A 25,674-nucleotide genomic window follows, 5' to 3' on the forward strand; every position below is an offset into this window, starting at 1 on the left:
CTGAGATCCTAAAACAAAAAATAACTTTCATGCCACCACAAACAGTATCAACAGTTATTCTTCAATGGCTAACCTAATCCCTCAAGACATTCCAATGCATCTTTTGTTTTTTGCATCTTTAGACTTTGCTTCTATAAGCAAGAATTGTCTTCACTGCATCTCTTGCACAGCACACAGCTCGCTGTCAGTACTTAAATACAGAAAAATAAGAACACATCAGCTTTTTCTTAATCAAAAGTTGCAGGATACAAACCTCCAGGAAGATATGATTCACTTGCTGTGTCATCCCCATCATCCCCATCTTCATCATCACGACTCAATAAATTATTTACAGCAAGGTTTACATCAAGATTTGTTCGCTGGAGTTCCCGAATAATAATACTTCTGGACTTTCCTTGTAAAACGACTTGTGCCTGTAAGAGCAGAGTATCACTGGTTACTGGTCATTCATGAGAAAGAATGCTTAGTTCTAAAAGAAGTCCAGTAAAACCCAAAAGTCAATCACAGTACGTACAGACAAAGGATCATATAAATTTTTCACAGTATTTTGTACTAGATAGGCAGCCTTCTCTCAGTTTCAGTTAGGCTACTGAATTCCAACTTTGGTGCTGAATTTCTTAATGGAATCTTAGAATCTACTGCTTGGAATGCTTAATGCTGTAGTTAAAGGATAAGCGAAATCTACAGAAACATATAGAACACTCTGAAACCCAGGAGTATTTAAACTTAGTATGACAATCAACAGAGTTTGCAATCAAACTGTAGTTTTTGTTCCAAAACTACACCTCAATCCCTGTCTTTTACACTTTTACTTACTGCCTCTATTTTTCTCATCATTCTGCTTCTAAAGGCTTATCTTCAGCAGTTTCTGCAACATTTAAGATTTTACTAACAAAACGCAAATGTTCCAAATGTTAAACAGAGAACCCCAGAGAATTCTGGTCTATTCCACTAAGCCTAGGACTCAGGGCACTTTGTTTTTCCAGATTACCCTCTACTGAAAGTCAGAGAAGATGAGAGTTCTGCAAGATTGCAAACTGTGTGAAGAACATAAGGAACGAGTACTGAGTATTTTCGTAACACAGTAAAAATGAGGTACCAACTAAAATTGTCAGCTGACAAGCCAAAAAAAAAAAAGAAAGGGACATTCTAACAGCACACAAAGGTAAACTTTTTGTCATAACATGCTATGCCAGAAGTTTACAGATATTTGAGACCCCCTAAAATGTATGTCATATAGACCATCTGTAAAGATCTTTCCCATTGACCTGCTTTAGAGTTAACTCAAAAATGTTTTAAACGCTTCCCGTTTTAAAGGTAGACAAAGTACACTATTAAAAAAAAAAAAGGTAAGCAAAACACCACAGCAAGGGAAGCAAAGCTGATTATCTTAGGCCTAGCAACTAACGTCTGTATTTCAAATGTAGACCAGAAACTAGTTTTAAACTAATAGTTAAAATGCATTAACTAGTCACATATTTTGAATATCTCGTTTTCTTCAAATATGGAGAAAAATGTTTTAACAGACTCCATTTAACCACACAATGCAAAGTCCATCAGCTTCTTCAGGCTTTAGTGCATTAAGAGGCAAAAGTGGAGACATTTATATCCAATATTCATCAGTTACATTTATAAAAAATTAAGTAGAGGTGTCTAGGAAGAAAAATTATTAGTATTTTAAAGAGATTAAATATGTTTAATGTCTTCTATTTAAATCTAAAACAGATCACTTCTATCCAACGAGAAAAAAAGAAGTCAACCTGCCCCCCTCTGTTACACTCCTTCAAGAAACTTAACGCTTTTACTTTCTCACTAAATCTCCCATCTGCAACTGAACATGGCCTTCCTCATCCAGATTAAATATATACCTTATCTAGGGGAAGTCTGGGAAATGAAAATTCTAGAATCCAAAAGTCTATCACTCCCACTACATATTTAAGAATAAAACCAATTCATCTAGAGAAAGTCAATCTCTTCAATTATATACCATCACTCCTTGGAGAAAGTGCACTACTACAACACATTCCTGTACATATGCTGTGAGAAGCTATCCAAGTTTTCGGCAACAAGCAGTTTCTAGTTCATGTACCTGTGAAATGAGTTCCTCTGGAATGACTGATGCTGGAATCACTGGTTGTGGTTGACTCCCCAGCAGTCCAGATCCTCTATCACGTCCTGTGCGTATAACTCGGGTCTGCCTTCGAGAATCTCGAGCTCCAGCAGATGATCTACCAGAAGATCCTCCTCCACTTCCACCAACCCCTGAACTCCAGCGACTTCTAGAAGATTTGGATTATTTATCTTATTAATACAGCAGCATCCTTTGGGGACTACTTGAAGAAGTCTTTAGGTTTATTAGTAATAACTTGTAAACAGCCTCTGAAAAACACTGCAGCTTGACTTCATAGACAAAAAGTATCTCTCAAAACCAGTATGAACAAGAGCACCACGCAATTAATAAACTTCTGAAATACAAAGAAGTAATAAAAAAACAGGACTGCAACAGGAAGTTGCACTCTTTCCTACTCATATAGTTGTGTGGATGTATACATACATAAATACATACATGGATCAACTCCCAGATTTTTTAAAAGCAACAGTAGCAGCAGTGTAACATCTAACACTCAGTTGTCAACTCCCTGCTATAAAAGCACACATGCAGCAGCTTCATGGTCAGTGGCCCTGACAGCAGGTCACTCTACTCAGAGGGGTCTTCTAAAGATTCTGATACTTGATTTACATTAAGAAATTCATTAAGATTTCACTGGAAAAATCAAGCAATCTTCTTTACTGCAAAAGAAATCTTACACTAGATAGTTCTCTGATCCTCATGGATGGTTTTCAAGAGATATTCTACTTTGTATCTACTCCTATTTCAGAAATCAACATCAACTCTCTACATTGCAAAAACATGCCTGAACTGACTGAACAGCTTTTTCATTTGTATGAATCAGTATCAAAACAAGGGAGTAAAAAGGTCCTGATTCATAGAAATAGACTACTCACCATCATTACAATTATCCACTAATCTTAATTATCACCACAGAACTGTGTAAACTGAATCTAGTTTGGACTTAAGATACTCTGCTGCAATGAAAGGCAAGAGCCTCTAGTTTATTCTTTAAGGTTAACTTTATCTTGCAATCTGCTTTAAAGGATATTGCATATGGTGTTATTGCTATTTAATAATCAGTATCAGCAGAACTTTCCTGCTACCAATCACTTTAAACCTCAATCTCCTTTCAAGAAAAACATTTCAAATTAGATGTGAAAAAAGTATGTTCTCTGAAACAGTATCTAATAAATTTATGTTAAAAGTCTATCACATCTAGCTATTAAAAGCTAATTAGGTAAGAATACTTGTCTTACATTTTATGGCTTAAGTTGATTACTAACACCCTTCTCTTGTTTGGTTGGGTTTTCTTTTTCCTCCTGGTAAGACCATGCAACCACAGAGTAACTTGAGTGTCTGCCTAAGACAAGGCCCTGTCAGACATATCCACATTTTCAAGATTCTAGCCAGCGACCACACAGACAATGACAAGACAAAAAGCAATTCAACAATGGCTTTAGGAAAAGTCTTGTCTCATGAGTTAGAAAGAGAATTCTAAAAAAAAAGATACTACTGAAAATGGAAAAACCCCTCAAAAATCAAGAGTAATGTGACATTTTAAATAAAATGAGCCAGTTAATCTGTTCTAGAGGTGGGAAGGCGGTTGACGGGAAAAGAATGGGGCTGAGGAGAAATCAGATTCTACCTACAAAGGAATTCTTAATTCAACTCTCAGCAGGGAGGTGTGGGTTTAAAGAAAATGTTCCATATTAGATATTAATACTTACTACAGATGCATTTTCTACTTGAAGTTATAAACTAACAATGACATAGTTTAGACATCTAACAGTTAAAACCATCTCTATTCATATAATAATGAAAATATTCCCAGTGTGTCCTAACTTGGTCTTGTTCTAATAAAGTTGTCTAAACCTAAAATAAATATTAATATAGAATGGAAATCTTTCAGCTCATTTCTGTTTGCCTGCTAGTTTACCACATCTCTCTACTGTCCAGCAGCATGCTAGCAATTTTCCAAATCCAGTTATCTAATCTAAGGGCTCTACAGTTTGAATGTTTTCAGACTCAATTTATTAAGTTAATTATTCCCTTTATTTAACAGACTAGTTATAGTGCCTACTACTTTTCCACTAGTTCAGTGACTTTCAACTACCTAGTTCTGAAACATGCAAGGGAAGACATACCAACTCTTCAGGGTTGGTCTCCTAAGCACATAGCTTCAAACAATTGTAACCAGCTGTACTCAGCTAAAATAACAAGGCAAAAAATGTCTCACACTTCCAACAATAAGTTTTTAAACATGACAATACCAGTTTGCCTTTAACGTTTAACACATGGATTTTTACGTTCAAATGCACAATGTTTGCACAAAAAGTTTGGAGAGGTAATGGGGGTTATTTTTCATTCAAATAAGGCCCAAAGGAAATTAGTTTATTTGGTAATATAAACAACAAATTTGCTATCACGGAAAAGCTATAGTTCCTCCCTCTTAAACCATTCACATGCAGAAACCACAGCTTGTAAACACAGTTCTCCTTGCTATAGTTAGTAACCTTAGGAAGCAGCACAGTTCGACACATCTTACAAAAACAAAGCGATCACTGTGATTATGTAATGAAGATTAATTTACATTTCTACAAAAAGGGACACCATCAATTTTAAAGCTAATGGTAAGAAAACTGAATCTGTACATTTAGCATATGGTACAATTTTAAAGGTTTTGAGCAACGATCTTTTTCAAACGTTCCCTTCCTATCACTATGTATAGGACTCCAGCTATCAAAACACTGGTCATGACTTGGGGAAGGAGGGCACAATGCAGTGGAGCACACAAAGATAATGAAGGTCCTTCCTGTATAAATGCACTCATTTTCTTTATGCTTCTAGCCTACCACAGTTTAAATTGATAGTGTCCCTCTAAAAATCTGCTTTTCAAAAATCAAGGAACTAAAAAAACATTAAAAAAAAGACAACACAGCCAAAACCAGTTATTCTTCACACATATAAGAAAACCCTCTGTATCCTAGATGCTGAAGGGTCACTTAAATGTCTGTTATTTTAAACAAATTAAGTATTTTTTTATTATACCCTACCTAGACAACTGCTGTAATTATACGTTCCCTTATACATACTGCATACAATTTATATATGTGTATACACATATACTCAAATATGGAACAAACAGATTGCAGCCTCAATCCTATCAAAACTTACCCAAGGGTGTTGCCTGCCAGTCTGCCCAGAGTTTCAGAACCAGACAGAAACCATGGGGAGTCACTAGATCTGCCTGGCCTGGATGTCCTTCCTGCCCCTGAGCCACTGCTCAACTTTGAACTGAAAGTAAAAGATGGTAAATCAGTCACAAAACAATCCCAAATGGGTTAAGAACAAAACCTGGAATCCCAGGTTGAAATTCTCAGGGACTTAATCTGGTAACATACCAGCTTAAGCAACACCCTTGGGGAATATTCCAAACTAATCTAACTGTATATTAAGAGGTACACTGGAAAAAGAAAGTGGAAAGCATGCCTAACAGACCTTATGTACATGGGCAATCCATAATAGCACAGTTGCAAATACATATTAAGCTAATTAGTGATTTGAGGTAGCAACTGTGCTAAGTCTTCTGTTAGCATATATGTATAAATTGTAATCAGGTGTTCTATCCATAAACCTGACCCTGAGTACCCTACTTCAGTATTAAGTGGTTTACATTCAAATAGGAATCATTCAATAGTCCTACTAAGGGGGACTTACCTGGACTGAAGACCACAGGTCTAGAAAGTGAGCCTTGCCAGATGGGACCACTTTTAGAGTGGATTCTACATGAAGCTTAATAATTTAAGAGAGCTTCTTTCTTATTTTTGGAGGAATTTGTTTCTTGAAGTTAAAGAGACCCTGTCTCATTTCTTTTAGAATCACATCTACTATTTCTTCCTACGCCAGTTTGTCAAGCTAGGCTGTTTGGCTGCATCACCAATAACCATTGTGTCTCTACTCAAAGTATCCATTCCTAAAGCAATCTACTTTGAAAACAAACAAATAAAAACAAAACCAAAAAAGCAGCCAAGCTGCTTATCAAGTTCAAAAGAATGTTTTAGAAGAAAAGCATTTCTTACCCATCACTATTCTCAGGTTTACCCAATTCCAATCTGTCTGGTTGGACTGAAAAACCAATCCTGCAGACTCTGCCATCCTGTATTTAGAACAAGAAAAGCAAACACTCAAAATTGAAATGTAAGACAAGTTACAAAAAAAATACAAACACAAGTCTTCAGTTACTGAAGAATACTGATCAATTTAATGTTAAAAGAACTAATTTTAACTGTATGGTTTCAAGTTTATTATCTGAGATTTCAGTAATTTACCTCAAGAAGAAATGCAGCGTGATTTGGTCCCACCACACACTGTTTAATAGTGGCCTGTTCCAATACATTCAAAGGAGGGTGGCTGAAAATAAAAAGTGAGAATGTATAACATTTTAAAACATTTGAAATCTGAAAAAAAAAATAAAAACCTAGTTGTATATGAAAGGAAAGATGTGCAGTGATGGTTACCAATATGAAAAACATTCAAGAATGACTAAACACGCATTAGTTGAAGCAACTATAATATATTTTTGATCATTAACCACACAAAATGCAGGGGACAAAAACCTTAAAAGGTGATGTTTTCGTTTAATGTGATCAGCAATAAAAAACAGGTTTATACTTTAAAGTAAGGAGTCATTTCATAAGGAGGATATTTAATAATATATTTTACCATAACTGAAAACCTCCCATTTTCTTCCTGCGTTATCTGAAGCATTTCTGGACTTTAGTATTAGTAGGACTTCAGTATTAGCAGTATTGAGGATTTCTAAGGCTATATCTACAAAACAATCACCTGCTTTGTGTTGCTGTTAGAGAAACTGTACTTTCCCAAATGATTTACAGCAGCATGTGACGTGCCTTACCTGTTTAAATTATATTTGTTCAGCTTCTCTGAAACTTCCCTCAATCTGAAACAAAAAGAAATGAAGTTGTTATATGACAACATATTCCACAGGACATGACAACCACTTATACAGCATATTTATGACATTAGGGGGACAATTAACCACATTCAATGAAGCTTGATATAAATACTACTTGGAGCTGGGAGCCTGTATAAGAACTGGATAGTGTTCAGCTTCAAATCAGGTTTTTGTTCTGGAGGGGTTTTGCTTTGGAGTTTTACCCTTGCCAAAGAACCAACGTTTGATTACATTTCTGTGTGTTTTGCAAGCCACTATCAAAAAACTCTACTCCTGTCTTGTTACAACCATTTACAACTTCACACATAAAATAAGCAGATGATGCAATCAGCATTAACTGTAGATATACTTGAATTTCCTTGTATAAGCTTGAATACAGTATCCCAGAGCAGACAGGATTATCATTTTCTAGGAAATCCAAATATGTGGGATATTAGAGACAAAACTATGACAGTAAGTTCCCCAAAACAGAAAAGACAGGAAAACAGATGCACAAAAGCCAACATCAACAAATGGTGAACAACAAATTCAGGCTAGTAGAAGAAACAATCCAGAGAAACATCACTATTTATAGGGTTATGCAAAACATTACCTTTACTAGAAGGTAAAGAATGTTTCCAAAAGTACTTCCATCTCACTTTCATTGTACCTCACCAAATGGAAGAGAACACAAAAAAAAGTGCCAATCCACAGACCACTCCTGCTTAGAGGATAGTATCCAAAAGTGGAAAGCAACAGAGGTAATTTCTAATTCACTTAGAAAAGATCCTAAAGATCCTCTACAGGTAGCAAAGATTCTCTTGTAATATCAGGTAGGCACTTCAGTTAAAGCTTGGGCTCCTTTGTTCCCAAAGGACACAAACAATCTGAAAAAGACCCCAGAGAGCTTCCAGTTGTATTCAGAGTATTCGCATTGTATCAAGATACAAAATCTAGATGAACCCTGTAAAAATTATGCAAGGTCTTCTGAATTAAGAAAAACCATCTCAGCTTTGGTATCATATTCATCCTAGCATAAATCAGCAACACCTTTCTAAACCTAACAAAAAGACATGCACAACAGCACTGCTTTCCTCTACTTGAATCCATGTCTTTAAATCCTTTATTTTCACTTGCTTCATTTCACTTTCTACACACAGACTATTATGGACAACAGACTTCAGCTACTTGCAAACCCTGAGCATGAGAAAGAATACCAATTAGAGGTACAAACAGTCAAATCTTAACATTATCAAGTGTTTAACTCTAAAGCATTTGTTCTGAGGGAAAACATAGGGAAAAAAATGTATGTCTGCTTGAGAAACAAGGTGATTTATACTGATAGAAATAACTTCCATGCCCAAGAAGAAAGGACCACAGTGAAAAGACAGCAGGAAGGAAGTGAACGTGCTTGGAATTGCCTTTTGCTATCCAAGCCAAGCTGCTGGTTTGTAAGTAGGCGATCTCACACTCCCAATTTCCAGCCACAACTACTTCACACAGGCAAAGAGTACATAGCCAGATAAGGTTTAGGAAGAAAGCCCACAAAAGGAAAAGAGAAAAAGCACACCTCATATGCAATCTGCGTGAAAAGTACCCCACAAGAGTGAACTACTGTGGGAGACTATGGAATGAACCCTGAAGATGAATGGCACACACTCCACAGCTTACCATATGGTTTTACAAAGCCAACAGGGATCTGCTGCGTCATATATGACAAGTTAAACATTCCTGAAGTTTCATGTCTTAAGTGTATCACCTAACAGGTTCCCACAGGAATCCTGAGCAGTTTCCCACTAACATTTCTCCCATGAGTTATAATTCTAGAATAGGAAAACCTGCCTTTAAATTCACTGCACTGACTATAAGAAAAGCTGACATCAAAAAAAGTAGTGCTTTATTGGAGATGGTTACTAAAATAATCTATGAGCAACATTTAAAGCTTCCTTATCTGAGCCTTGTGTCACAAGATCTGAGCACTACCAAAGAAACAGACATCTTTCAATTTGAAAAACACCATCATAAACCTTTTATACCAGTAAAAAAAATAATGACATAATAGGAAAGAAATATGCACAGAAAGCTAAGACTTGAATACTCAGGGAATCCATGAGTAACATCAGCCTCAAGAGAGTAGGTCTATCTGCAACAAGCACAGGTCAAAAGAGATCTAACACTGTCAAAAAAAGGCTGCTGTCAACCTTTAAGGGGAGGGAGCAGAGCAGGACATAAATGACAATGCTGAAAGTACTAAACTCATCTAGGGAAAGAAAAAAAAAAGTAAAAACGATCTCACACCCCAAACATCTCATATGCAGCTGCTGTAACAGCAAAACTACTGAGTACCACCAATAAACTTAAAAGATCCATGAGGAGTGAAAAAGGAGTTGTTCTTTAGCTCCATGTCCCTGTTGGGCTGCTGGTTTCACCCCCTCTCCTCCCATTCCTTGTGCTGGCACCAGCATCCACATGAACACCAGTCACAAAACTAAACCAGCAGGAAAACAAGAACAAGGCAGAAAGATGTGTTTGTATACTCTGTATGGAGAATATGTCTGTGCAAATAAAAACTCTAAATAATTTCACAAAAACATTTCCTGCAGCAATCTAAGCCTTTCTACCTGCACAATTGCAGGGTACTGTAGCATTGACCCTCTGAAGGAAAAACCTTTATTTTAACAATACAATGCAATCATTTCAACTGATGGTGCACTGGAGGAAGAGGTACAGGCAGAGATGATTTAATCAATTCTCACATTAAGGAAGGTCAACATTTCCACTAAGACCTTCCTGTGGTAAAACAATCTCCAATACAAATGGCTCAACAGGCTATGCTTTGAAAAATTCTCATTAAAGGTAGTTAAACTATTTCAAAGGACCAAGTTAGAAGCAACATGTATTTTGATCACAAAGAGATCTTTGGGGAAATCCACTATCTTTGCAATGCTATTAGACAAAAAGGTTAGTGATGATAGCTCCTGTATCAAGACACACATTCTTTAAATATTCTTAATTAATTCTTAATCCAAAAACTCTTGCAAGGAAAACAAAGTCAGTTTGTCCAAGCCAAGTATGGATTTTTTTCATTCTACAAACTAATCAGAATAGAAGGGAACTATGCTCACACTAAGCAACTGAAGCTCTAGGTCAGGACCACAGCAGCTCAGATTTCCCACATGACACTTTTATTCATCACAAGATATTACTTCTTTCAAAGTACATTTCTATTTCCAGACAAGTTTAGCTCAGGACCCATCCTTTCACCAGATCTTGCTTTATAAAACCAAGTTAGGCTCAAAAATGCAAGAGTTGCAGAGAAACTCCATTTTAAAGTACTAAGTATGTGACAGAAAAACTGGACTTCAGTATATTTATAATAACTGTACCCTATTTAAACAATTGCTTAAATCCACATAAGCAAAATACTGTTTTACAATTTGTGCTTCTACTCAATTTCTAATAATAAAAATCTTCTGTTTTAAAGCAGGCAGGTTGTCCCAAGAATTAATTTTCTTAAGACACTACAGACTTCTATAGCACATGTTCACTATACTCAATTCCCTGCACCAGCAACAGCCCTACCTTGCCAGTCATCCTGCAGGAATACTCAACCTTTTTGAGTAATTCCATCATGTCAGCAACAGCTGACCAACAGACAAGACATAAGACATAAGGAGAACCTCCTTATTGCTTTAAGATTTTAGAATAGTTCAATTAATGTATGCTCATCTTTCTCCCTGCATGTTAGGAAACTAAGTTACATCATCTGCAAGACCATCTCAGGTAACTTAACATGAAAAGTGCACTGTAAATAGAAATCATATATAGCAAGATGTAAATAATTTTCCCCTCAAAAACTTACTTGCTGTTGAACAGAAACAGTATTTACAGGTGCTAATATCTACTCTGACATTTTGCAGCTTTGATCAAATAACAGTACATCTAGCACATGTTTTTAAGTATTAAAGCAATTTCTATCATAAGGAAAGCTATTTTTCATTTTTCGCTGCAACTTTAGACTACATTTTTAAATGTCAGCTACGTCCTTAAAGAACACACAGTAAAAATCACTGCAGCTAAGCAATCCAAACAAAGGATTTAACCACAGAGATGTAAAATACAATGTTCACATACTGCCTGTCTCCAGAAGAATGCAAGTCTTTCTGTACTCGGCAATTAACACTCAGAATCCCACACACAATATTCAGAACATTCTCTTGGATTTTTCCTGAAGCTGCACTTTCATAGCTTTAAAAAGTTATTTGTACACTTTAAAGTTAAAATATCAGGCAGGGCCACACAAGAGCTTTCATCACTTCAGCACCACATGGTGACGGTAACAGTTGCAGAGGAAGAAAATAAAAGGTACTTTAAAACAAACAAACAAACCAACCAACAAACAAAAAACACTGTTTGGTATGATGAACAACTTTGAGTAGGGAAATTTTTTCTAAGTATCAGGTCTCTTTAAGACAACTTAATATATTGTCAATGAAGTCTGTAAGGCAACAAACGAGACACACCAGAGCAGACAGAAGGACACAAGTACTGCTCCACTGCTTTTCCAAGGGAAGGCTAATAATAATAATAATAATAATAATAATAATAATAATAATAATAATAATAAGCAGATATCCAAGGGGACATACATATGAAAAATCAATTCAAGCACTGGAAAACAGTACTGAGTAACATACCTATCACCACTTATCGCCATCTCCATCCCTCAGTTGAGCCCCTGAAGTGCTCTGAGCACAGTGAGCCAGACCCAAGGAGGTACCTTCGTGGCCAGTTTGCAGGTTTTGGCCCAGCAGAGTTGCACAGCCTCCAGATCAAAGCCCTCTCACACCTGCCTGTCTTGAATCACATGGAAATGAGCTCCTGTGCCTGTCTATCAGTGTCACGAAAACAGAGTCTCAGAAATGCAGAAAATGAACACCAATGAAAAGCTTAGGCAAATATGTTGCCTTTGTTTCCTAATGCCAGCATGTCCTGGACACCAGACACTGACATGGATGTAAAGTCACATCCAGCTACCTTCCATGACACAATACAGCATGCAAAAGGATCCTGTCCTCGACTGCCACATCAAACATCAGAGAGCAGCCTCCAAAGAGGCAGCCTTCCACAGTTACACCTTTCTCCTACTGGAATTAATGAAATTTAGAGTGTGTTTTAAGTCATTCTGGGTACTAAGGGGGGAGTCCATAAACACCCATATGCTGAAGTACCTTCAAAAGCAAGCAATAAGATTATCTGTACAAAACAAAGTAATGTACATAAGAAAAAAAAAAAAAAAAGACATTCCCAAGGCAAGTACAAAATGACAGGCTCCAAGGTAACCAGTACTACTCAGCAGGAGAGTGGGACAACATGTTTAGACTATAATACACAGATCACTGAAACAAACTAGATGACAAAGAAACTCAGTGCTCCACTCAGTAATCAGGGGTACCAGGGCTTACCCTGTGTCCTTCTCTACCTTTCAAGAAATATAAATTAGGACTATTTGGTTATTACATACTAAACCAACACATACAGCTCAGGAAATCCCTGAGCTGCAAATCCATAGAAGCTAGAAAAGCATCACTGTATGTTTGCCCTGTTCTAACACTTTTCCTGTCACCAAGCACTGTGGTCTGCCACAAAGAGGAGGAAAACAAGGTGGACTTGATTTGAACAGCTTCAACATCTCTTGTATTTCATGGTATCAACCCACACAGGTTGACAGAATATGGCTCCCAAACTTTATTTCCTATTTTGCAGGACTATTAGTTTGGCTGATAAATGTAGTTCTGACCATTTAATAATCCTCTCTGGAACAATGGTAACATGCTGTGCTGGATCAGTAAGCTGCAGCAGAAAGCTAATATGGCAAAGATCAAACAAATTAATCTCTTAAAAACAGCTTTCTGCAATATCACTGAAAAGTCTTCAGATAATACAGTAATTGCAGAACGAAAATTCCCTTAGAGCAGACCATCAGTATTTAATGATATCACAACACTGATGTAGACAAGGACATAAGTCAGGTATAAACTAGCCCACAAGAAGGTTAAAGCAGGACAAGAAAAATTAGCAAAGACAGGATAGAAGCAAAGACATTAGAAGGTTAACAACAGATACCCACCAATATCTAATATTCAGAGTTAAATACGCACTACAGAGGTAGGTAAAATGACTTAAACATCTTCTTCACCTTTATAGAGTGTAAGCATGTATTTTAGTTCTAGTTTTAAGAAAACAAGGCAGATTTCACATCACTGTATAGAAGAAAAAGGGGAGAGCAGTGGATATGGTCTACCTAGAGCCTTTAGCAAGGCTTTTGACAGTCTCCCATAAGGTCCCCACAGAGGAGTTGTTGATGTTCAGGTTGAATGAGCAAACAGTGGGATGAACCGAAAACTGTCTGAACAGCTGGGCCCAGAGGGGGGTGCTCAGTGGCACAAGGTCTGGTTGGAGGCCAGTGACTAGCAGTGTATCCCAGGGGTCAGTGCTGGGTCCACTCCTGCTCAACATCCTCATTAATGATGTGGATGACGGGGCAGTGTGTATCCTTGGCAAGTTTGCTGACGACGCCAGACTGGAAGGAGCCACACTGCCATCCAGAGCACAGCAACCTCATGACCTCCAGCAAGGGAAGGTGCAAAGCTTTGCACCTGGGGAGGAATAACTCCATGCACCAGTACATGATGGGGACTGCCCAGCTGGAAAGCAACTTGGCAGAAAAGGACCTGGGAGTCCTGGTGGACACCAGGTTGAACATGAGCCAACATGCCTTGCATTCTGGCTGCGATAGACAAAGTATTGCCAGTATGCTGAAGGAGGAGAGCCTTCCTTTTATTCAGCACTCGTGAGGCCACATCTGGAGTTCCGGACTCTCCAGCACAAGAGACATGAACATACTGCACAGAGCCCAGCAAAGGGACACAAAGAGGATTAAGGCACTAGAGCACCTCTCAGATGAAGAAAGGCTAAAAGAGCAGAGACTTCACCCTAGGGAAGAGAAGGTTCTGGGGGGATCTTATCAACACATATGAACACCTAATACAAGGGTAGTAAAGGGGACAGACCAGGTTCTTTGCAGTGGCACCCAGTGAAAGGACCAGAGGCAGTGAACACACATTGAAACACAGGAAGTCCTGTCCGAATATGAGGAAACACTTCTTTTGCTGTGAGGGTGACCCAGCACTGGCACAGGTTGCCCAGGGAGGTTGTGGATTCTCCATCCTTGAGAGTTATTCAAAAGCCATCTAAATATAGTTCTGAGCTACAGACGGCCCTGCCTGAGAACAGGAGTTGGACCAGACCATACCCAGAGGTCCCTTCCAACCTCAGCCATCCTGTGATTGATATTGAGCACTTACTGATTTCAGAAGGTGATCTCCACGCATTTGACTTGAAGGCATGGCAACAGAAGGAAGGGTTTTGCCATTGAAATGCTAGGAGTTCATGCTTTGCTATAGAATCCCTGTAAGATCAGTGGCACAGAAAAAAAGTTATGCCACAGAGTGAGGAAAGTGTCTGAGACATTAGACATTCACTAAAAGCATTTGTGGGTATTCAAATACCCAGATGGAAGAACTCTGTTTCTCTAGCAGGAACAGCAAGATGAGGGACAGCCACTAGTAGGACTTGTGAAATGCAGCACTAGATGCCTCTGATTAGCAATGAATTTTTAAGCTGGCTGACTGGTTTCTTTAGCTCAAAATCTACTTACACCCTTTCTTCAGATTTATCATTTAAGTGACACTGAAAACATCCTCTTCTGAATAGAGAAAAACCCCAAAGAGTAACCCCACACCACAGTGCAAAGCACAGCCATAGCCCAGCTCAAGAGAAATACAAAGTCAATTACGTCTTTTAAATAAGCAAACACCACAAGCTATGAAACAGCACAGTCCCTTTTTTGAAAGAAAGCTGTAATGAAAAGTCTGAATATGAACAGAAAGAAACCACAAATGGCATGATCCTGACAGGACTACCACAGAGCAGTTACAGCACACCTACATGTTCTTTAGCACATTACCTAGAGGATTCGGTAGTAATGTACAGCTACAAGTTGCCTAAATGCCTAGTGGTGTTTCTGTGGAAAAAAGAAAAACACTACAGGAGAATGAGTCACTCTCAATCTGATGCCCTTCTATGGCAGCAGACTTCCAAAAGTATGGGTCGCAAATTCAGGCAATACAAGACAGAAATCTGTTCTCTGGTGCAAAATGCATCAAATCGTCATTTTGTGTTCACAGATTCCATTCAACTGTACAGATTCCTTGCAGCTGCAAAAAAATGTTTTGTTTAACATTTAGCAGAAGGCTATTTCTTCAGCCAGAACACCACAACAGCTAAACAACTGCATCAACCAACTCAGTTGGGCGAGAGTTCTGAATCTGAAAACAACTGAGGTTGTAAACTATTTAACTATCCATCACTTCAGTAAGTACATCCTCTTGTGACAATGAAATGTGTATAATGGGAATTTAGAACCCCATGGTTCTAAATTCAAGGATACTTGAAGAACACACATGATAATAACATGAGCCAGCATTACTACATGAACAACACACGTATGTTAGCCACCAAATGTAGCTACGAAGCTGTACACTTGTTTAACTAGAATGAGTAAAACTTAAAGACCACATTTAGGCAAAGAAGGAAAAACATCTTATTTTTTGCTGTCAGAGCATTGCTGTAGTGATTCCACTAAAAAAAATTGCTATCAAAATAAAAATCCAGTCATGGAAAATCTTAAAACCTTTTTGTGTCCCATCATGAAAAGATTGTTAATGCTCCTTCAGGAGTTAATTATGAGCCACGAGGGAGGCTGTGAATCTACCAGCATACCAGCTTAAAACCTGGAGACAGGTTCTGGTCCCAGCTGAGGCTACTGCAAGAACCTACACCATAATCTCTCCACCATTTTCCTTTGCTCTAAGCTTTTGGAAGCCACGACCACTTTGTGCAAAGTTGGAAAATGGCCTTTGATTTGAGCATTCAGATGCTATAAAAATATTTTTAAAAGTAAGAACTGTCACATTATTAAATACTTTGTGTCATGGCTAGAGAAAAGCAACTGTATATTTTGTACAAGTGATTTTATTAAAAACAAAGCACAAACAAGAACTGAATTCTAATTGCTTTGCAATGAAGTCCAATGAGCTTATTCTCATGCTGAATTAGTTTTAGCAACAGGGAAAGATCATTTAGCATGTCCAGTCCTTTACTTGCCAACTCCTCCAATTCCAAGCCTTGAAGTATTCAACAAAAACTCTGACATCACAGTGTCATCTGCATGTCACTTTTTCAAACTTGTTAAAAACTGCCTTTTAAATACCACAGACTCCCCTCCTCACACTGTCTTCCACTAAACACACATCTTCAAAACGCTCCTCTCAAGACACTATATCTTTGATTTAGACAGGAATGGAATGAGGCCTGGCATAAGGAGTAGAGAGCAAGCACCACGCCAGAAAAACAAGCGGCCAAATCACTTTGTCAGATGCACAGTACAGGCAAAATAACTCGAAAGCAAGCCCAGCTTCTGAGGTGCACAGCTCATCACAACACTTTTGTGCACTGCTGAAAAGAGATTCTCTTTCCCATCTGTCCGTACCCCAGCCACGAAACTCCAGGTGCTTCCCCTCAGATTAACCAGTGTTTGGTTCCTCTACAAGACCTCGTGAAGCAGCAGCTTTAGTACCTCCTGCTTCACATTTTGCCTACGGCCATCATATTTCAGGTAACAACCTTGCCAGATACAGATTCTGCACCATGAGAGAAAGAAACAAAGCTTCGGCCATTCCAGCAAACGGCCTGTTATTCCCCAGCCTCCCCATGAGGAGCAGGGCAATAATTGCCAGATTACCTTCTGCCTACCCAATCTGCCCCACAATGACAGGAATATGGGATGATCCCTATCACTGGAACACTTTATTAAGTACCTTTAAATTACTGCTCTAGAGACAGATGCATTTTGTCAAAGTCAGCGAATTGTGTATACAATGCCTTATTAAAAAAAAATATAGAAAATGAGAAAAGAAAAACTGCTGTTACTAATGTATTAAGAGTGGTCAAAGACAAAGGAAAGAGAGTTCCGACAACCTAAGAGGTCTTCATTAAAGGTCAGACAACAATAACTCATTTATATTAAAAAATATACAATAGATTAAAAGCCATAAATCCTCTTTAGAATAACATCTCTTGATATTTACTAGAAAGAGAAAAAAATGCAGCCCTGATCATTTTCAGGCTGCATAGAGTACAGCAAAATTTCATACCATAAATGACAGAATAAACACTGAGAGACACATTCAAGAAAATTAATTTTGCAAAATGAACAAGAGATTAAAATTATGCCACACTTATTGAAGGAAGTGACAGATTCCAATGGCTTCAAATGACAACAGAGTAAGGCCTACATTCAACTTCATTCACATGTGCAAGTATTCATTTTCCAGTCAAGCTTTTGGTAAAGACCCTGCAGCACAAACATTTGTCTATGCTAAGTCAACTCAGATTCCACATTGAAAACTACATAGTGAAATTACAATTTTTAGTATAATCCAGAGATCCCAATCAAAAAACATCTCACTGTATCAGAACTATCTACATATATAGAGATAACCTACTCCAAAGGTGAAAAAGGTGAGTTTAGGGAAACCTAATGGACAATAGATTATGAAGTATAATGTAAGATGGTAAGCAAATTTTTAAAATGCTGTTTTAACACAGGCTTGTCTTAAACTAATCAACTATGACATCTACAGTGCATAGAAAATACGACAAAATTAGCATCCATCTTAACTAGAGATGAGGGCAAACATAGCTGCACAAAGTAACACCACCAAGACCTGGTACAGAGCCCAGAGTTTCTTTCTGGGCTATCTTCTAGGGAACAGGCAAACTACAGTTGCATGGGTATAATCACCCTCAATTACTAGAGATATTTCCAACTGATCCCTTTGACAAACAAAAAAACACACCCTCCTGAATGTGGGTTGTTTTTTGGAGTTTTTGTTTTGCTGAAGACAAATTTCCTTAGATTACTGAAGTCTCCAGCAGCCTTGGTACCTTCATCTGTTGAGTTACACTACTGCTGTCTCAAACTAAACCGGCAGATCTCATGGCTGGCAATAAAACAGTGACAGTGAGAAGTTCCAACACAGTTAATGCTGGCTGTAGCAGTGAGACTCGGGAGATGAAGACAAAATTTTAAAAGACTGCAAATTCTACAGTCACGTTGCTTCTCAAGCGGAACCAAATCAGCAGAGGAGCAGTGCTCCCACCTTACACCTTCTACTCAGTTTTACAATGTCTTTCAACTGTTTAGAATTGTCAAACTTCATACCTTTGTATCACTGAGTACATGTTCTCTCCCAAATAAAACAAAAAACTCTTTAAATTGAAACAAAATGCTAATTTTCCTTGGAGGGGAAGGGTAAGAGAAAAGGAAGAAAGGTTGGTTGACTGCTTTTTTTAAGGACAGAAAGACTTTAAGAAATAGAGTACAGAGTTTATTGTCAAAATAGTTCTATGCCAGAAAGAGAAAATAAGATCTGAAGTCTGGATAATTATTCCTGTAGTGGAATAACTAATGTTGTGCTCATCCTCATTTAAACTGTCAGGCTTACAGTTTCGGAAAAAATACACGTGCACCCTGAAAATTACATTTGCACATTTATTTCAGTATTTTTTTCTCCAAATGATTCCTCTTGATTTACAATCCTCTTGCCACTACAACCAGGCCTTGCCTTCATGTTCTCTCTGGGGCGTATACAGACACCAACCACTGCAATCTTCTATGTGAAGTTGGTTTTCAGAGACAAATTCTTAGTGGACTTCAGTGAATCCAAGCTTAAAAAAAATGCAAAAGCACAAGTAGTTTTTGTTTATTTTTTTTCCTGCATAAGTGGCTGTTGAGTTGATGCAGAGAAAAAACAGCAGCTTTTACAAGAAGCATCTTGCAAATTTAACTACCTAGATTGCTGCTAGTGTAATCACTACAACAAAATACCTCGAACCCCCTTCTCTTCTTTATGTAACTTTCAGATACCTACTACCATCAATTTAAGTCACCAGTGATTAACTGTGCCATAACTGTGAAAAAGCAGGTACAACACACTGCAGAGTTTGCCAAGCTTAGGTACATCCTTGGTTGTTTTTCTTCAACTGTCATTTTTCATGTAGATATAATTGTATATTGAATAGTTATGTACTTTAGACAGTTCAAGAAGGATGTTTTTTACAAACATTCTACATGGCAATTAGAAAATTTAATAAATAATACTATACAAAAAACTACCTCAAATGTATGTTATTGTTTATAGTTTTTAGCTTTTACAAATATATAGCACATAACTGTTTTGACCTTACTGTTGTTAGAATTTTAAAAGTTGTTTTCTGACAGCTCTGACTTTCAGTGCCAACCTTAAAACATGGCTATTGATATCTTAGTCCATTAATCTTACTTTATCATTGGTCTAACAACAGATATGCTCAAACCTCACATATGATTTGAGAACACAAAAAGAAGTAACATTTGTGCCTCAATTACTATTTTACTAAATTCCTTGTGACAGATCACAACTACTCTCAGCCCAGATCACATTCACAGTACAGTTTCACATTACAGTAGCCAAAATAAACTTGCTGCTTTCAAAATGGAAGGAACTCAACCGTGCTTCCTCTTCCCTGTTCTTCATTCCCAACTCTCCCTCTTGCAGCACCTTTTAAAATCTCCCCTTTCTTATGCATCTCTTCTGACGCTCACCCAACCAGAGATAAAGCAGGGCTATCTTTATATCATTTCAGCAAATTCAGTCAGTTTCCTGCGGGATCAGACACTTACAATTAGTGCAAGGTAAGAGATGGGGAAAATAAACCTCCGCCTTCAGAAGGGAGCAATTGCTTTGAATTACAACATCTCAGGAAAGTTTCAGCAAGAACATTCACAGACTATTACATATATACTCTCTAAAAAGCAGCATGTGGGGCATGACAAACAATTGTAACCAGAAGAGGACCTTGGCAGAGCAAAGTCCAAAAAGGCCTAGAATATTGCCCTGCGTATAAGTAACCTTTCATATTCAACCAGACATGAAATGATGCTTATGTGTAAATTCTGATTTACACATAATTTCCCAAATTATTGTTCATAAATAACAATAGTAAAGTAAAATCAAATCTTAATGCGCTGCTGCTGCATGTATGAATCCTATAACACTCTGTATAACCACAGTGGTGGTGCAAACCTTTTGATGCAGCCAGAACAGTTTTTGTAAAAATGTTTTTCCAGCTTAGAGTCTGATGACGATAATAATAATGCCATGACAGTCATACCCTATCCCTCACTCTCTTCTGAAAGAAGTCAATTTAAATTTGGTTATGCTTTAAAGAAATTAATCTTAAAACCAAAGTCAATGCTTCTCTTCTCCCATTAGTAAATTTTCATCAAGCAGCTGTAACTTAGGGAATTCAAGTACAACATCAGTTATGTTTTCCCATTAATTAAACCATCTATTCCTGTTTGTGGCAGGCTACCTGCACTTATGCTAAAGTAGATTAGGAAACAGTTTAAAGCATACCAAAATAAATCACTTGAGCTAAAAGGAGTACTGTATTATCTGCACAAAACTTGCAGATTTTCCATTTAGGAACACATCAGTCAATCCCTTTTTTCCCCCAGCTTTGGGTAGCAATGCAGATCACACATGAGAAACAGCAGAGAAGTTCATGCTGGGGTTGCCTTCCTCTCCCCAAGAGCACAGGTACTCTCCCAGCACACCTGTAGATGTACAAGAGGGAGTTCAAGGCTAAACAAACACTTTCATTATCAGGAGCTCTCTCTCCCTCTCTGTGCACAGCCGAGACATCAGCTCCACATCCCTGCTGGCTCCCTGCACAGCCACACCACACCCTCCACCAGCTCCTGCCAGCAACATCTGCTTGAGATTTTTAACAGATTTGCTCATCAGTAAATGCAAGAGGGGGTGTCTGCCAGAGTAGCAGCCACATATCCACTGATCACTCACAGTACCCTGAAATGATGTACAGACTAAAAAGGTATGTTCTTGCAAAGGACTTTTTTCCACAGAAACAGATTATCAGAGAATGCAAACAACACAGGCAATGCAAAGTACACTACTTCATTTTTCAGTTCAGGCACAGGCCTAAAGTAAGTAATATTCAAATAACAGAGAAAGGCATTGAATATATTAGTAAGGGAAAACAAAGTCACGTAAGAGCCAGATCCCCCTTTCTCCCCCCAAAGATGACTGTGCATAACAGACTCAGTGAAGCTTCAAATGAACTTTTCTTGGCTGCACTAATGGTTTCAAAGACCTTACTGCCAGAAAACCTACTACATGGCACTTCTTCACACTTATTTTAAACTCAGAATACCCTCTATTTAACCAAATTCATTACACCTCATCTTTAAGAGGAGAGAAAAAAGCACATTAACATTGTGTCAATGACCACTTCAAAAATTATATCTTACTCTACATTAGGACTTAAATGGCTTAGCTGACAAGAATTTTCTTAGTACAAGGTAAAGACAAAGTCAAAGCTTTGAGATGAACCTTGTCCCTGAAGGTTAGTTGATGTATGGAGAGCTGTTTATGCAAGGTGAAAGACTCCCCTTCTCCTACAGAGTAGCAAGTTAAACTGCTACTCTGAGGTTTCCTAATAGCCAAGAAAAGGCTATTTGTCATGGTTACACCCACTTCCTAATAAATGTAAAATTAAGAAATATACTAAGAAGAATTTACTGAGATTAACTTATTTACGAAATTGCACCAAACTTCCTTAACAAAGCACAAAGTCTCCTGTCCTAAAAGAGGTGGATTATCCACAAAATATACTTGACACCCAATGCAACAGAAGCTGGACATCTCTTTCTCAAATATTAAAGCCATTAATTATTTACATAGCAAATACTCTATGGAGTTGTTTTTCAAACTGCAGGCCATACCCAATTTTTCTCCCACTAAACTTTTCATATTCAGTTTACAGAGAACAAATTGCTCGGGGGAAAAATTCCAAGTTACCTATCTTCCTAAATAAACTTACCAGAAAAAGCTTAATTACTTCAGTTCATCATAAACAAAAGCTTAGCCTACTATTCATTTCAAAAAATGAATCCTAACACAACTGCAAAATTAAGTATGACCTTGTCCTCTGTGAACTCTCTTCAGTGTCACCAGCTCCCTGACATCTGAGTGAAGAAGCCTACACAGCTTCAGCTTATTTGAGAGAGGACTAATAACTACCATCGAGGTACAATATTAACCAGCATTTGTAAAAACACTAGTTAAGAAGTACTTTCAGATGATGAGTAGGCATGCTCAGGAGTCCTCCAATTATTTGTGGTTCTACAGTTCCTTTTTCTTTTTTTCTTTGAAGTGTTTTACCATTCTCTGAGTTGCTGCATGAATAGGAGGGATAGCAAATTAAACAGAAAACCGAATAAAAGCTGTAGAATAGAATGAGAGAAACTGCACCAAACCACACTGGAAAAAACTACTTGGAGACTACTTAAGAGCAGAGCAATACTACAGGAGAGGACGCTTTCCGAACACACTTCACTCTCTTCACACATCTACACTGATAATGTTAAACATAATGTATCAAATACTTGATTATAAAAATTCCAAAGTGTCCTGTATCCTGAACACACAGGGACTGCACCAATAAATGCCTTGTGCTTTAAGATGCGATTATTCTTTAGATACAGAACACAGATCCATTACTGAAAGCAATCTAATTGATGTTTTACGTACACTAGAGATGAAAGCATATAATGCAGAATTATGATCCCAAAATCAGATTTTGAGAAACAATTATCATTCAGAATACAGACAGGAAAAAAAAACCCTAACTGACCACTGTCAGGGGCTACTGACCACTGTCTGCAGCAGAGACTCAAAAAAGAGAGGAAAGAAAGATCCTAGAGACATGAGACATTTCAAGATCCTAACATCTGTGAGTATGTATACAAGAATTTATTAAGCTATCTGGAGCCTAATCTACATTGACAGAATAGTAATAAGCAGCAACGCTACTGATAAAATTGAACTGGCATTTCCAGCACATATGTGTGTGCCTCAACCCTACTTATGAATCATTCTGATTTCACTGCATTACAAGTTCTGATACACAGCTACTGCATTTTTAGTAAAATTACATTTATGAAGTGGAAATTTCTAACTTGCAGATCAGATCAAGGAGCTGCTTGATTTTTCAGAATAAGTCACTACTTAACAGCACTTCTGCAGCTTTCTCCACATATTAATTACCACACATTAGGAAGCTTCCTCTATCAAATAGTAGTCTTAAGAAGTGCTGCTGTGGTAAGAAGGGAAAAAAAGAAATTAAAAAAAAAAACGAGGAAGCATTAGGAAGACTGAAAGGGCATCATATTTTACATCAATAAGTCAAAAGAACAGGTGACATTAAAGAAAAAACAGATGAGCTCTCTCACTCTGAGCAAAGTGTGATAATTACATGTTAAATATTTTCTAAGGGTCTATCAACATTAAAAAAAAAAAAAAGAAAATCCACTGGAGTCTTTTCAAGTTCAAAGTCCTACATCTTACTCCAAATCAAAACAGTGCAACCAGTAAAAGATCTCCTAGTACAGCATCACCTCTCAGTTTGTCACTAAAGGAAGATGGTGTATGTCAAATTTGAATGTAGTACTGTAGACAAAGCCAATCAATCCCCTAGGAATGCAGAGGCCGCCAAGGAAACAGAATTCTGTAAAATATATTATCAGGTTAAGAGGAAAAAAATACACTCCACACTAAAACACTTCAGGTTTTGGACCTATTTTATCTTTATAAGTTTCTTTTCCTCCTCTAAGGGCATGGATGAGGTAGCTAGGCCAAAATTTTGGTTTTAAAACGACCTATTTTCCTCACTATACACTCTCAAACCTCATCTGTTTCAAGAGGCAGCTCAGCAAAGACTGGTCTAGGAGAAGTGACCTAACTACAAACAACTGTGAAGTGAGCTGGACTCTGGCCTACTCTGAAACCTGGTAGGATCAAAACCAGAACAGTATAACCAAAAGCTCATACTTTTTAAGGCTTATAAATATTTAAATAATGTCTACGTCCATTAAATAACATTTATATGTAGTGTAAAAAATTTAGGTTTCTATCCAGCAACGATTAAAAATATCGATTTACTCACACATAAATTTGAAAGAATTAAAAATTAAGCTTCAGATTTTTTAAGAATCCCTGTATAAAAGAACACAAGTAAAATTTACAAGCTACTACACGTACCATTAGCAGGTGCTATGGAAGAAATATTTGACAGCCACACAGAGCTGTCAAAAATACATGTCAAGCAGTGAAGAAAATTTGGTTCATAGATTCATTTTCTCCCAAGCACTCCAGTTTCTCCCCAGCCTGCAATTTCTCTCCCCCAGTGGTACATAAAGTTGGCTGCGATGTTTTCAGGCAGGCAGCGGTCATTCCCACCTCAGCTAAAGCCGCACAGCACTGCTGATGTGGAGACCGGGCCTGCTTTTGTGCCCAGTCCCGGCCCGCGAGCGGGGCAGGCAGCGCACACCGCGGTGTGTGTGACAGCGCTGCCGCCTTTATCCCGCTCCCGTCACTCCCTCACACACCGCGATCCCCCGCCCGCATTGTCTGCCTCGCTCCATCCCCGATTAACATGGACACGTTCTCGCTCCTCCGCCAGGGATCCCCGGGAACCTACTTCCTCGGCCACGGATCCCCAGGAACCCCCCTGCCGGGCCAGGGATCCCCGGGATTCCCCAGGCCGGCCGGAGCCCTCGTCGGGCCCACGGCGAAGGTCGCGGCCCCTCAGCCCCGCGGGGGGCGAAGCCGCCGCCGGGAGAGGCCGCTCGGGGCGGGCGGGACGCGCGGGGACCCTGTGGGGGGGCCGGGCCGGCCGCGCTGCCCCCGCCGCCCCGGGGCCCCTCCCCACACCCCCGGGGGGCCCCTCCCCTCCCCTCCGCCCCCCGCCGCCCCTCACCGGTCGTTGAGCTGGTCCTCGGTGCCCGGCAGCGGGTGCACCACGAAGTGGATCGAGGTCATGTTCCGCGCCGGTGCCCTCCCCGGCGACGGCGGCGGGAGGCGGGCGGGCGGGGGCCGGGCACACAATGGGGGCGGCGGGGGAGGGGGCGCTTGGCCTCCGTCCCTCCGCCGGGGTGGTTCGCGGCCGCCCCGGCGGGGTCGCGGGCTCTCGGCGGCCGCGGCGCTGCAGGCGCGGGTCGGGGCGGAACGGCCGCAACGGCGGCGCTCGGAGCTGGGCCCGGCCGCGCTCACGCACGCGCCGCCATCTTGGCTCCAGCGGGCCCTTCCCCCCCCGCCCCTCCCCCGCCCTCCGTGCGCCGCGCCGGGCAGAAGGCGGGGCCTGGCCGGCGCGCGGCGGCGGCGCGCGTGCGAGCCCCGCGCTCACTGGCGCGCGCTGCTCCCCCCCCCCCGCCACTAAGCGCGTCGCCGATTGGCTCGGCGCGGGGGCCTCGCGGCGGGGCGCGGTGACGTCATTGCGCGCGAGGGACGTAAAGCACCACGTGCCTCCCCCTCCCCCCCGCGCCGAGCGGGTCCCGCGGACGTCGCGCGCCGCTCCCCTG

At 39.5% G+C, this 25,674-nt stretch overlaps 1 protein-coding gene across 10 annotated transcripts in view; it reads right to left on the reverse strand.

Annotated features, from left to right (window-relative positions):
• Window positions 1-25,409, reverse strand: part of UBR5 (ubiquitin protein ligase E3 component n-recognin 5) — an 85,294-nt gene extending 59,885 nt beyond the window's left edge. For 9 of the 10 annotated variants that reach the window (XM_051785335.1, XM_051785331.1, XM_051785334.1 and 6 more), the window contains exons 1-7: window positions 25,074-25,409; window positions 7,029-7,073; window positions 6,442-6,523; window positions 6,193-6,269; window positions 5,288-5,407; window positions 2,090-2,279; window positions 254-413 (exon numbers count right to left, since the gene is read on the reverse strand). In XM_051785335.1, the coding sequence (XP_051641295.1) occupies window positions 254-413; window positions 2,090-2,279; window positions 5,288-5,407; window positions 6,193-6,269; window positions 6,442-6,523; window positions 7,029-7,073; window positions 25,074-25,135 (736 nt within the window). In that variant the 5' untranslated portion in view covers window positions 25,136-25,409. The remainder of the gene's footprint in view (window positions 1-253; window positions 414-2,089; window positions 2,280-5,287; window positions 5,408-6,192; window positions 6,270-6,441; window positions 6,524-7,028; window positions 7,074-25,073) is intronic. The other variant, XM_051785336.1, reaches the window with a different exon arrangement.
• Window positions 25,410-25,674: the final 265 nt, after the last annotated feature.

This window comes from Manacus candei, unplaced genomic scaffold (genome assembly GCF_025592945.1).
Source record: "Manacus candei isolate 608988 ecotype Guabito, Panama unplaced genomic scaffold, ASM2559294v1 h1tg000019l, whole genome shotgun sequence".
Taxonomy (NCBI): domain Eukaryota; kingdom Metazoa; phylum Chordata; class Aves; order Passeriformes; family Pipridae; genus Manacus; species Manacus candei.